The sequence below is a fragment of the Xiphias gladius genome, chromosome 9, assembly GCF_016859285.1.
Source record: "Xiphias gladius isolate SHS-SW01 ecotype Sanya breed wild chromosome 9, ASM1685928v1, whole genome shotgun sequence".
Lineage (NCBI taxonomy): Eukaryota > Metazoa > Chordata > Actinopteri > Istiophoriformes > Xiphiidae > Xiphias > Xiphias gladius.
The window spans coordinates 11,002,609-11,014,282 of record NC_053408.1 but is presented as its reverse complement, the minus strand read 5'-3'; the positions used below and the strand labels follow the sequence as shown (position 1 = coordinate 11,014,282).

At 40.1% G+C, this 11,674-nt stretch overlaps 1 protein-coding gene across 1 annotated transcript; it reads left to right on the top strand.

Moving 5' to 3' along the window:
• The first annotated feature begins 82 nt into the window (after window positions 1–82).
• Window positions 83–10,696, top strand: dclre1a (DNA cross-link repair 1A (PSO2 homolog, S. cerevisiae)). The gene is made up of 9 exons (XM_040134320.1): window positions 83–771; window positions 1,263–2,657; window positions 2,753–2,886; window positions 4,458–4,576; window positions 4,964–5,107; window positions 5,387–5,532; window positions 6,950–7,104; window positions 8,283–8,424; window positions 10,027–10,696. Exons 1-9 carry the CDS (start codon window positions 351–353, stop codon window positions 10,191–10,193), a joined length of 2,823 nt encoding a protein of 940 aa, XP_039990254.1. The 5' UTR covers window positions 83–350; the 3' UTR covers window positions 10,194–10,696.
• The last annotated feature ends 978 nt before the right edge of the window (window positions 10,697–11,674 follow it).

Here is an 11,674-nt window from a genome sequence, read left to right as displayed (position 1 = left end):
CGAGATTTGTGGAAAGTGCTGCTGTATTTCCGTAGTTGTCTTTACTAGATTCATTGATGCACTGTGGCGGTAAGTGCTTACCAGCTGCTAACATGTTCTTGCAGGAACACAAAGCATGTATAGAAGAAAATTAGCTCCATATTCTATTTATTAATTATGATAAACTATTTTAGCAATGTCATGTATCCTCACTGTAACAAGGAATCTACCAGTAGTCGTTAATCTACTGTAACGTTTATTATTATTGGTAACCGCGGGATGTTATCAAACATCAGCTCTTGTGTAATAAATGGGTTTTTGAGGAGGTCGTTGGGTAACACCAGGCACGTTACGCTTTTCTGTTCCTCCAAATGTCACAAAAGGACGACTCTGAAAATGACATCTGGGACTATAAACCTCTCGAGAAGAAAAAGAAGAGACAGAAATCACCCTCCGCGGTTGCAGCTATCACCAAAAGAAGATGTGCTTCCAGAAAAACCTCCACGAGAGACACTGCTTTCTCAGTCAAGGCACCTGAAAAAGTCAAGACAGCTGAAAGTGGACATTTTAGTACTGTTATTAATGTAGACGGACGTAGAAGCGTAGAGACAAATACCCTACCCTCAAAGTTATCTCCTACACATGAGACAGTCCAAACAGACAATGCTGCACAGGGACCATCCTCTGGAGACTTTTGTCCAATGTGTCAGATGCCCTTTTCCATCTTGGTGGTACAGACGCAAAGATGGCACGTTGCTGAATGCCTTGACAGCCCCAGGGACAAATGCAGAGGTACAGACATCCATTTTTCTTCATATATACTTCTAAATGGGACAACCACATCAGAAACGTCCCATAAAAATTGTCTATATTTGTTGACCTACATCCATTAAACTTAGATTTAATTACCTAAAACAACAGACTTTGGCTGTATTATCAACCTACAAGTTGTATTCATTGGCACTTTCATTAAAAGCCCAGTTTAAGGAAACCTTGACAACATAATTAGTGTTATTTTCTTTAGAAAGCTCCCTCAAGAGGCACAGCATGTATGATACAGTTTGCTGAGTAGTATTTTCTTTGACAAGTAAACTGATGTGGAAAGTCAGGGGATGATTGAATCAAGTAAATAAATGTAATAAACTAAACTAAAAAAAAAAAAAATCACATCAAAGTCTCTGGATATCTGTATTGTCAAACTGCCTTTTGAGAGTTTGAATGATTATCATTTCTTACCTCCCTCTGATTAGCCTAATTTTTGGATGTTTCATCTGTTCATACAGAGTGTCCAGATGGTCTACAGTGCTCCTCCACCATCCCAAACCACTACAGGAAATTCAACCACACACTCCTGGCACACAGTCGAGCAAACAGTGACACAGCCCTCCTCAGTCTGTCCAAGCAGACCGAAATCAGCGGGGAGACCAGTCTCAGTTGTCTCCCAGGACTGATAAACAATGAGGTGGATGGTTTTGCTTTAGAGACTTCACAGGACAGCGCCGTTAGTCTTTCTGTCTTATCCCCTTGCAATAACAACACTGGAACACCTCCGTCTAAACTTACAAATGGACTTCTGTGTCTGCGCTCGCCTGGCCCAGAGGATTTTAAGAAGAAGAAAGGCTGGTCTTCCTCTTCTAAAGGCCACAAGTCTATCAGCGCTTCCCAAGAAAGTAAAACAGAGCTTTCATCCACTCCTGTAAAGGAAGACAGTGGAGGACAAACTTGTGAAGGTTTTCCCGAAAGTGAGCCTTCTCCTGAAAACAGTTATGCCATATCCTACTCGCCTCTTTCTAAATTCCCTGCAGAGACCGAAGTCAATAATAGTGAGTGTAGAAAAATCCTTTTTAATAGTGATGCATTTGAAAATGGGGATGAAGACTCGATGGTACTGTTTAGTGACTGTTTCTCAAGTGAAGATGAGCTCCTAACTCAATTCTTAGATAATTTGGAAACCAATAATGTGCCCGTAAAGGACCCTTCTTCCTCAAACACCCAGCTGGAGTCGTTTACCTCATTAGCACCCACTAATCAGCTGGCTGCCGCTACTGTTGCTGGAAACAAAGCGGATTCCACAGGGGAAAAAGAAACTCATGGTAAATCTTACAATCCCACCAGTCCATGTAAGACTAGCATTCATTCTCCACAGAGTATTGTTTTAGAGCGCCTGAGAGAAACTATTCTAAGCTCAGATAGCCTGCATTTAAAAAATTTGAATGACAGTGTTCAGTCAGAGCAGCCTCACACAAATTCTCATCAAGTACCCTCATCTCAAACCTCCACTGTCCAAAGATCTCCAGCCATGCCGCCACAGAAGGGCCAGAGCAAGGCCAGTCAGGCCTCCTGTCTCAAGCAGACAGACATTGGGGTGTTTTTTGGCCTCGAACCCCTCAAGAGGAAGGAGAAAAGGGCTGAGAGTGAACCACATGAACTCAACACCACCTGTATTCCAACACATGGTGAGAACTCAGGACAGAGACGACAAAGGAGCGACAGGCCGAGGAAAAGTAAGGCTGACACAACCGCAGATACCTCAGACGGGAAAGTGACTGTAGGTGGCAGTGATGAAGTGAATGCTCGGGGAGAAGCAAGGAGAGGCTGGAGAAGAAGAAGGTGGAATAGAGCGAATGCTGATGGAGAAGTAGAATTACCACGTTGTCCATTCTACAAGAAGATTCCAGGTCAGAGTGACCGTATATCATATATTGCTGCATCAATCTGATGGTTAAGTAATTTTGTGTTTTATAATCTAAAATATTGGTAAAATTTTGTTCAGGTTCAAAGTTTGCCATAGATGCCTTTCAATACGGGGAGATTGAGGGCATCACTGCCTACTTCTTGACCCATTTCCACTCAGACCACTACGGAGGGCTGACCAAGAACTCCACATTCCCAATCTACTGTAACAGAGTAAGTCATGTTTCGGCCATTATAAAATATGAATGACTTCTAATATTATTTCATTGCCTCAGTTGGAGCAGATGCTGTGTATTGTATCTTTAAGTGCCTGACTGGTTGTGAATGAATTAGCCATATGTCAAGCTACGTCACTGTATTTTGAAGTAGGAGTCAATTACTTTACTTTAAAACCTATTTTATGAATTGATCTGCACAAGACTGTCCTTTTTGGCCTTTTTTTTTTTTTTTTGGACAGGAAACTGTTATGGATGTTGGTTTTAGTTTTATGCAGTTAATTAATAGCATTTTCCCTCCAAAGGCTCGTCAGCCCTTGAATACTATGGAAGATACTAATTGCTACAAACTGTTTGTTTTTTTTTTCTTCAAAAATCATATTTATTTGCACCTCATTGAAAAGCTCCCTGTCTGCTCTTTTCCACAGAATTCAATAAAGTAAATGCCTGATCTATTTGTTATCTCACTGCACTGCATTGACTCAGAGTAATGAAAATTTCACTTGCAGTTGGAAGCTATGAATACCAATCTGCCAATGGCTCTTACCATATTGTAGTTAATTGAAATTTGAAGACCTTAGTGGGATTTTTTTTTTTTTTTTGACCCAATTGTGCATAAGAATGCTTCATATCCAGGAAATTTACTGTGTCTGCATCTCAGTTGTTCTTCCTCTTTCACTCTGTCACTGTGCAAATGTTGCAACCAATTAAGGTGTCTGAATTAAGCGTTAAACTCAATGAATTGAGGTATTCAAAGTATAATATTCAGACTTTATATTGCCTCTTTCATATTTAGATTGGCCATATTTGTTTACCCTAGTAACTTCAGGTACTGTACATTTTCTATTTACCGTATATTTAAAAATCATATCTCTGAAACTACCAGCGCATTAGATTGTATCCAGAATAAAATGTATTGGTGAAAGAGGAGGTTAGATATGATGTAAATTCTTCTGTCAAATGGGTCATGACTTCTCACTGGAGTGCGTGTCTTTAGGGATTAATACTAAAAACAGGCTCCATAGGGGTTTTATTTTATTTGGTAGGTCACAGAAATTCAATATGGGCGCTAGCTGGGTCATAGCCCAGAAAAGTTTGATCCGAGTCACCAAGGAAATTTTCCAAGTAGATTTGGAAATAAGATTTCAAGGGTGTTAAGGGCGATTTATACAATAAACAGCAACATGATGAGCACTGATGCTGAGGCATTAGCAGCTGAGATTATTTGAAACATGATCTTTAGCAGATCTTATATTGCAGCCTTTTAGTTGTAAGGAAATCCTATTTTAATTTTTGTATTTCATGTGTTGTGTCTCACTTTTATTTTAAATATAGTCATTTTACTCTTTTTCATGGTATATGTGATGTGGTATTTTTTTGAGGGTTCCGTTACTTATTTGTTTGTAATAATTGTACAATGTATAGAGTAATTATATTGTTTGCTCAACCAGGTTTTTTATAAAATCGGCAAAATTCTGCGTAGCGTTGAGGTATTCTAGCTAGTGCCTGCTGCCATTGTAAGTAAACCACAGACATGTGAGGTGACTAACAGCTGCCTCTCCTGGTCAGATTACAGGGAACCTGGTGAAAAGCAAACTGAAGGTGGCAGAGCAGTATGTCCACATCCTCCCCATGAACACCCAGGTGACTGTGGAGGGAGTCCGGGTCATCCTCCTGGACGCTAACCAGTGAGTAATCCAGCTGACATCAATATCAGCCACTGAGTAGTGATTAGCTGTCATTTTTTCACTGAAGAATACAAAGATACTTTTTAGGGAAACTAACTCTGTGTGACAGGGCAATTTTATTCAGTCAGTTAGTATCCTTACTTTTGAATTCGGGCCTAATTATACCAACAGTTGTGATGGCCAGTCCTTACTCTATAAGCCCAAATAAATGCCTACAATATCTTCCATTTTATTCGACCATCTCTGTATCCACTCTAGTTAATCACACTGAGATCTTCCTTCAGTTTTCCTAGTTAAAGAAGTTTTATTTTTTCCCCAGATCATCTGTGCTCTCACTTGATGTCCCTTTGTCTCCAGCTAACCTCCTTTCTGTGTCTGTTCTTTCAGTTGTCCAGGAGCTGCCATGCTGCTGTTCTTCTTGCCCGATGGGCAGACAGTCCTCCACACGGGAGACTTCAGAGCTGATCCCTCAATGGAAACCTACACTGAGTTACTCAGCTGCAGGGTGCAGACGCTCTACCTGGACACCACGCAAGTACCTCTCATATACAGTGAATGTACCAGTGCCGAAAGCAGGATTGTGGTTGTACTGTACTGCTCTCAGCTGTGTGTATGAACTAATACATAAACATGCAGCGACAACCACTCCCTGAGGATGATTCCCCAGTCCCTAGTTCAGACTGATTTCCAGTTTGTGAAAACTGTGCACAATTCCATGTCTTAAATCTACTAAAGCAAGGAACTTGTTAAAAGTGATGCAGAAGCCCTGAGGGAACTCGGATTTCAGTGTAAGCTCTCTTATCCCTGTAGCTACTGCAGCCCTGAGTACACCTTCCCCATACAGCAGGAGACCATCAGCTTTGCAGCCAGCACAGCCTTTGAACTGGTGACACTCAACCCACGTACACTTGTGGTATGTGGATCCTACTCTGTGGGGAAAGAGAAGGTATTTTTGGGTAAGTGTTTGGTGTTTATGCAAATAGTTAATACGTGTCCTAACCCAGCTTTTTAAGTGCTTGTCCGCTAGAAGGCAAAGCATGCAGACTTGGCATGATTTAGAACTACAGATTGTTCCATACTTTAGAATAATGGGTTTTGTCTAGACTGAAGACCATTTAAAGAAAGTAACCCTTTTGACTCAGCTTATTACTCAAAACTAATGGTACTTTTTATTAATCCAAATATTAGTCATTATTAAAGAGCAGCGGCAGTTTGTTATGCTGTTCTCTTTCCCTTACCTCCTTCAAAATCAGGGAAACTCAGTTGCCTCATTTTGGTGACATCACATAACAAATCAGATGATCTTGTGATCATTTTGCTGTTCAAAAATCAAAGTGATCAAATTGGTCATCCAGCCTATTCCCTTGCGTAGACATTTCAGCTGAGATTATACTGAGATATTATACTGAAAAGAAATTTGGGAATTGGGTGGATGCTATATCTTGCACATAATCAGTCTGATGATAAAACAGATTAAGTGACATGTTTTTTCGATGGCTAATTATACCACTGACAATGACATGGTAATTTATTCATTTAATTATGAGAGTGGTGATGTGACCGTGATGTGTTACAAAGGAAGGCATTACCTCGACCACAAACTGATGGACACAAAGTAAATGTGTTTCTGAAACTAATGAAAAGATGAGCGGGTTTTTCTGTAGCCTTATATCACTGCCGGACCGTTCCTCCCATCTGACAGGTCATCTGATGTCTTTTATTGAAATGGGAGCGGTTTGGAGAATTTGTGGATTAGTGTGTTTTGAGAAAAGAGCCACTCAATATGTGCTGTCCTCATGCGGAGGCGAACAGTCCTCTGGTTACACACAGGAATAATGGTCTTTTCCACTTTGGTGTAGTGAAGTACTCAAAAACAAATGTACTCACAGAGAGTGAATGGCGTGCATTCATTCTGTAATCAACTATGTTTCAACAAGCCCTGCATGAAATTGGAACAAAAAAAAAAAATGACAACAGATTCAATTGACTGTACTCATCCACTGTGTACTCTTATTTCACAAGAGTATTTGTACACTTAAAGCACACATTTTACAATGCAGAGAATGCAATAGAGTATTTTCAGATTGTTTTAAAGGAGGCATTCAGCAGTTTTTTAATAAATTTATTTGTAGCCTGTAGTTGTACAAACTTTTTTTCCCGTGAAGCTTGTTTTTTTTTTTTTTTTTTTGGTTTGCCCCCCCCCCCCTTAACTCCGGGGTAGGAGTTCTTCAGAGCAGGTAGACTTTATTCTGTAGTGAAATGTACAAACTGTCAGTGGGAGTAACAACAAGGAGTTCTTAACTGCAAGTACATAATGGGTCTTAAAATGAAAAGTCTGAATTTCCCACATTCCTGGTTCTGCTTCACTTGTAGCTCTGGCAGAGGTCCTGGGGTCTAAAGTGTCCCTCTCTAGAGACAAATACAACACCATGTGTTGCCTGGAGTCGGAGCAAGTCAGACAACGTATAACCACAGACTGGAAATCAGCCCAAGTACATGTGCTGCCCATGATGCAGCTCTCCTTCAAAGTAGGTGCAGCGATCTCATTTTCTGATCTGAAAAGAGCAGTCATTACGGTGGGACTCTGAGCCCTCGGGAGTATAAAAATGTTCTATTTTAAGGGCATGTTTAGAAAACAAAATACATCAGTGATTATAGTAAAACAACCAGCAAATATATCGCATCAAGCTTATATCCCTCAGGCAGTTTCTTTGTTTATTCATGGAATATGAGCCCATGTACTGCAATGGCAAACACTCAAGAGTGAGATGAGTTTAAACATTTCATTTAATAATAAACTACTTAGTGAGATGAGGGGGAATATAGCTGGATATTATAGTCATAAATTATTTCTCAAATAGTCTGCAGACCTTTTGCGTAAATGTTTCTTGTTTAACCAAGGGGTGTTTCCAATTATTTCTGGACAGTTTATTTTGATGTACAAACACATCATTTATTATCGTCTATTCATATGCAAGTATCTGTGACAGGAGTTAAAATAATTAGGAAATGCTAATTATGATGACCCGAGCATATCATCTCTTTTAAAAAGGACCAAAGCATTTAAATTTTCCATCTGTATGACCACAGATAAGTCCAAGACTTGGTATAATTCACGCATCGCTAAGCAAAGAGAGGCTGACTTGGGGGAAATGGATGCAGCTTAGTTTTGCACTGAGACATTCTGAGTAGTGGGTCTTTTTTGAGCAGTTTCATCAACGAGAGCTACCATAACTTAGACAGAGTACCTTGAAAGAAATTGATAAAATTGTATAATACCACCATTTTAAGTTAGTTCTTTGTGTTAAGTGTATAGTGAATTGGAAATAACACTGCAGTTTTTTTAATCAACCAGTAAACAAGCTTGATTTGAAATTAATAACTATAGTTCCACGTCTGTGTTTTTGATTTGACAATCTCAAAAGCACAATGAGACCTGGACCCGGGTTTAGTTGGTTAAGAAACACTGCATCTGGATATTAAAGGGTGTTGCTAGTAAACTGTCAAATCTCATGGGCACAAAGGCTGCACAAACAAAGGTTATCTATATACATTTTGGAAGAGAACTGTACGTATCACATTTGACAGCTGTTCGTGGTAGCACCCGCGTTTTATGACGACACATCTCAATTCATCGACGTGTGATAAATTTGAACATTAAATTCTCATTTCCTGTATCCCCTTGTCACCCTCACTTGGTCTCCAGAAACTGCGGGATCACCTGGCACGGTTTTCAGAACGGTACGATCAGCTGGTGGCCTTTAAACCTACTGGCTGGACCTTCAGCCAGCAGGTGGAATCAGTGGAAGACATTCAGCCTGAGATTAGTGGCAACATCTCCATCTATGGTACACATTACGTTTCTTCCTTCACACATATCCTGACATCCAGTTATTTGTTCACATGAGAGTATCAACAGAGAAAACCACAAAAACTCTTCTACAAAACCTAAAGAGATAATGAATCACAGGTAAGGAATAATGGCCAAGAGTAATGTTTTTCATTTGTAAATCGCTCTCTTCTCAGAATAAATTAGGGCTGTAACTGGGGTTTAATAGTATTTGAAGGTCTTCTGCAAAGTTGGAGGTATTGGCACTGTCTGCCCGGAGAGAATGCCCTTCTCTCTCTTACTGACCAAAAGCAGAACCTTGCGGAGGTAAATCATCTTTGTCGTCTTCCCAGACTCTCTTAAGACCTAATCATAACAGCAGCATTTTCCCTGCCAAAAACATGTCCCCTCACATTATTGTTTTGAGCCTACAGCTCCCTCTTTTGGCAAGGCGAGGAGGAGGAGAAGACTCAGGGAAGGAGTGTGAGGATTAACAATAGAACATGGCTGAGTTTCAGGTTGCCTCAGCTTGGTGAAGAGAGGGTACATAAGAGGACATCTTCGGTCATGGAGAGCACTACTGGACAGTAATCTAGCATTAAACCCCAGAGACGAAATGGCTCATGACTTGATTTGCCACTGCAGTTTTAGCTTGTTTTTCTTCCTTACCTCGGCTTCATGTTCTGAATAGATCCGTCAAAAGCATCAGCCATCTGGCCCGTACCCTAAAATCACCAGCTAGAGGCCTTTGCGATGCGTGCAGTCATATAATTTCTTCAGTTTTTCTTTCCGCAGTTTGTGTCACTCAGGCGGCAGCCAATTATCTGTGTGTGTGTGTGTGTGTGTGTGTGTTTGTTTTATCTCGTCATGGTGTTTCCCAACCATATGCTGCTACTGCTAATATTGTTCTCTGCATGTAGGAAGATTGACTGTATACTTGAGTGGGCTTGGTTTCAGCTAGATCAGTTAAAAGCAGTGGTGGAGCACATCAAAAGCTGTGGAGGGATGAAGGAGGACAAACAAGAGGCGGCAGCCCTCTGCAGCAGTTCCAAGCTGTTTTCTTATTCTCACGTTGCAACAAAAAAAAAGATGACATTTGTCAGGCTTAATGTTTCAGCATATGAAATCGGTCAATCTGAGCCTGTGAGTCACTCTGTTGAGCATCTGTTCCCTCTTCTCAGTCTTTGCCCTGTTGCCTGTCTGCCTGGCTTCCTCATACTTTTAGACATCTGGCTCAGTGACAGCGTTGTACTGCTTCTGTCTTCACTGAGCTTGACATTATGTAACAGAGAAATTAGGAAGAAAAATGTCGAAGCAGATGAGCTGAAAGTGAGTGAAAATCATGTCTGAAAAGTCTCTCTGGTTCAGTACTAAACCACTGCTGGCCTCTTTCCCTATAGGGCTTTTCTCCTTAATAAATAGAAAATTGAGATAAATACAACCTACACTTGAAATAACCCTGTGAGGAAAAACAAAACGTTTGTTATCTTAAGGCTTACAATGAATTTTCAGCAGGGCCACATATGAATATTTTTGATAAATGTAACTCTTAAAGCAAACATCTGTTTCCAACTGCCAAAGCTTATGTACAATGATAATGGCTCCTCTGTTTTCTTGACAGGAATCCCATACAGTGAACACAGCAGCTTTCTGGAGTTGAAACGTTTCGTCCAGTGGATCCAACCTCTCAAAATCATTCCCACAGTCAACAATGGCAGCTGGGCCAGCAGGAAGACTATGGAGAAGTGCTTTAGTGAATGGCTCATGGAAAGTAAAGCTAAACTGTAGCTTATTTTCCAGTAAACTGTTTGAAACTCTGCTGCTCGTTGGGAATAAGAGAGAACCAATTAATTTTCATTACTTCAAATGACGTATGATCATGGGGAACAAATATATTTTAACACTAATTTTTACTGCTCTTATTGAAGTTGCTCGCCTCAGACTGCTGAGCTCATAACATTTCAAACACTGGTAAAAGAGACAAAGGTTTTGCTTTTATTCACAATGGGCTGAATAAAAATAACTGACAACTTTGGAAGTTGTTTTGTGTAAACATGATCTGTGGTCATACGTGAATCATGAACAACAGTTAAACCTCTGTTGTCAAGAAGTGTTTTATATTGGAACTGAATTAATTGGGTGTGTGGCTGCTTCCAAATTTACCACTGTTTGCAATGCAAGTGCTGCTTAGAAACCGTATAATTCCAGTTTCCTAATGTCTGTATTTTTTTGTATGTAATGAAAATTTTTATGCTGAAAAAATAAATGTTTTAAACGTTCTCTTAACACCCCCCCGCCACCCCACCTTTTTCTTTATTTATTTTTGGCAGCATTAACCTGTACATATTATGTGTCATGTCAAGAAAAATCATTGCACATGAGATTCAAGATGAGCTTTATTTTCTTTTAACACTTGCAAACTTGGTATAATCAGTGGTTTTCAAGACTGCATTATCTGGATTTTTTACTCTTACTGTACATCAAATGACATCTCTGGAATTCCAGTCGTCCTTACTGATGGATTTCTGCAACACCATCAATGCCTTTTCTGGGAAACCGTGTTAAGGAGGAATGCCACTCTTGTGTAGTGGCTTTGAAAATGAGGACTTGTTTTGAAGAGATTAGATCTGTCAGCCATTTATCTCGGAGACAGCAGAGATGTGGTACAGAGAGAGCTTTTTGTATCTCTATCTCCGTAAAGCAGGCTTTTCTCACAATCCCTGCGTGATTTCTCCTTTCATGCAGAACGACTTCAACTTTTCACATTTCCTTGAGCTGCGTGTTAAATCTCAGGGGCCAGTGTGAGGAAACTGTTGGTCATAAAATCTAGATTCTAAACATTGAAAAGGTTTGTTGTTGGACTATCATTTTCACATTTAATACTTGTAAAAATTCCCTTAAAGGGAATTGCAGTCTAATAATCATCTTTGGTATTCTTACCCTAGGCATGAATATGTATTAAGTCTTGCCAAACTGGATTGACTGGGGTGGTTGTTGAAACGTCTCTTCTGTTTTAGTCAGTAGGCATGTCTGGATGCTTGTCAGAGTAATAGGAAACCCTTAAGTGGTATAACCCTGTATTTCTTAAGAGATAATGATCAGTCCCTACATTCTGGCCTGTAGGATGATGAGAAGATAAGAGAGGTCGCTGGATGTTCAGGTTCTCGCACGTGCAAGCATTCACCCTACTGAGCGCAATACTAAATCCCTGCCAACTGTAACGAGATACCCTGTGGCTCTTACTGTATGCTTCAATTAAAAAAGAATGA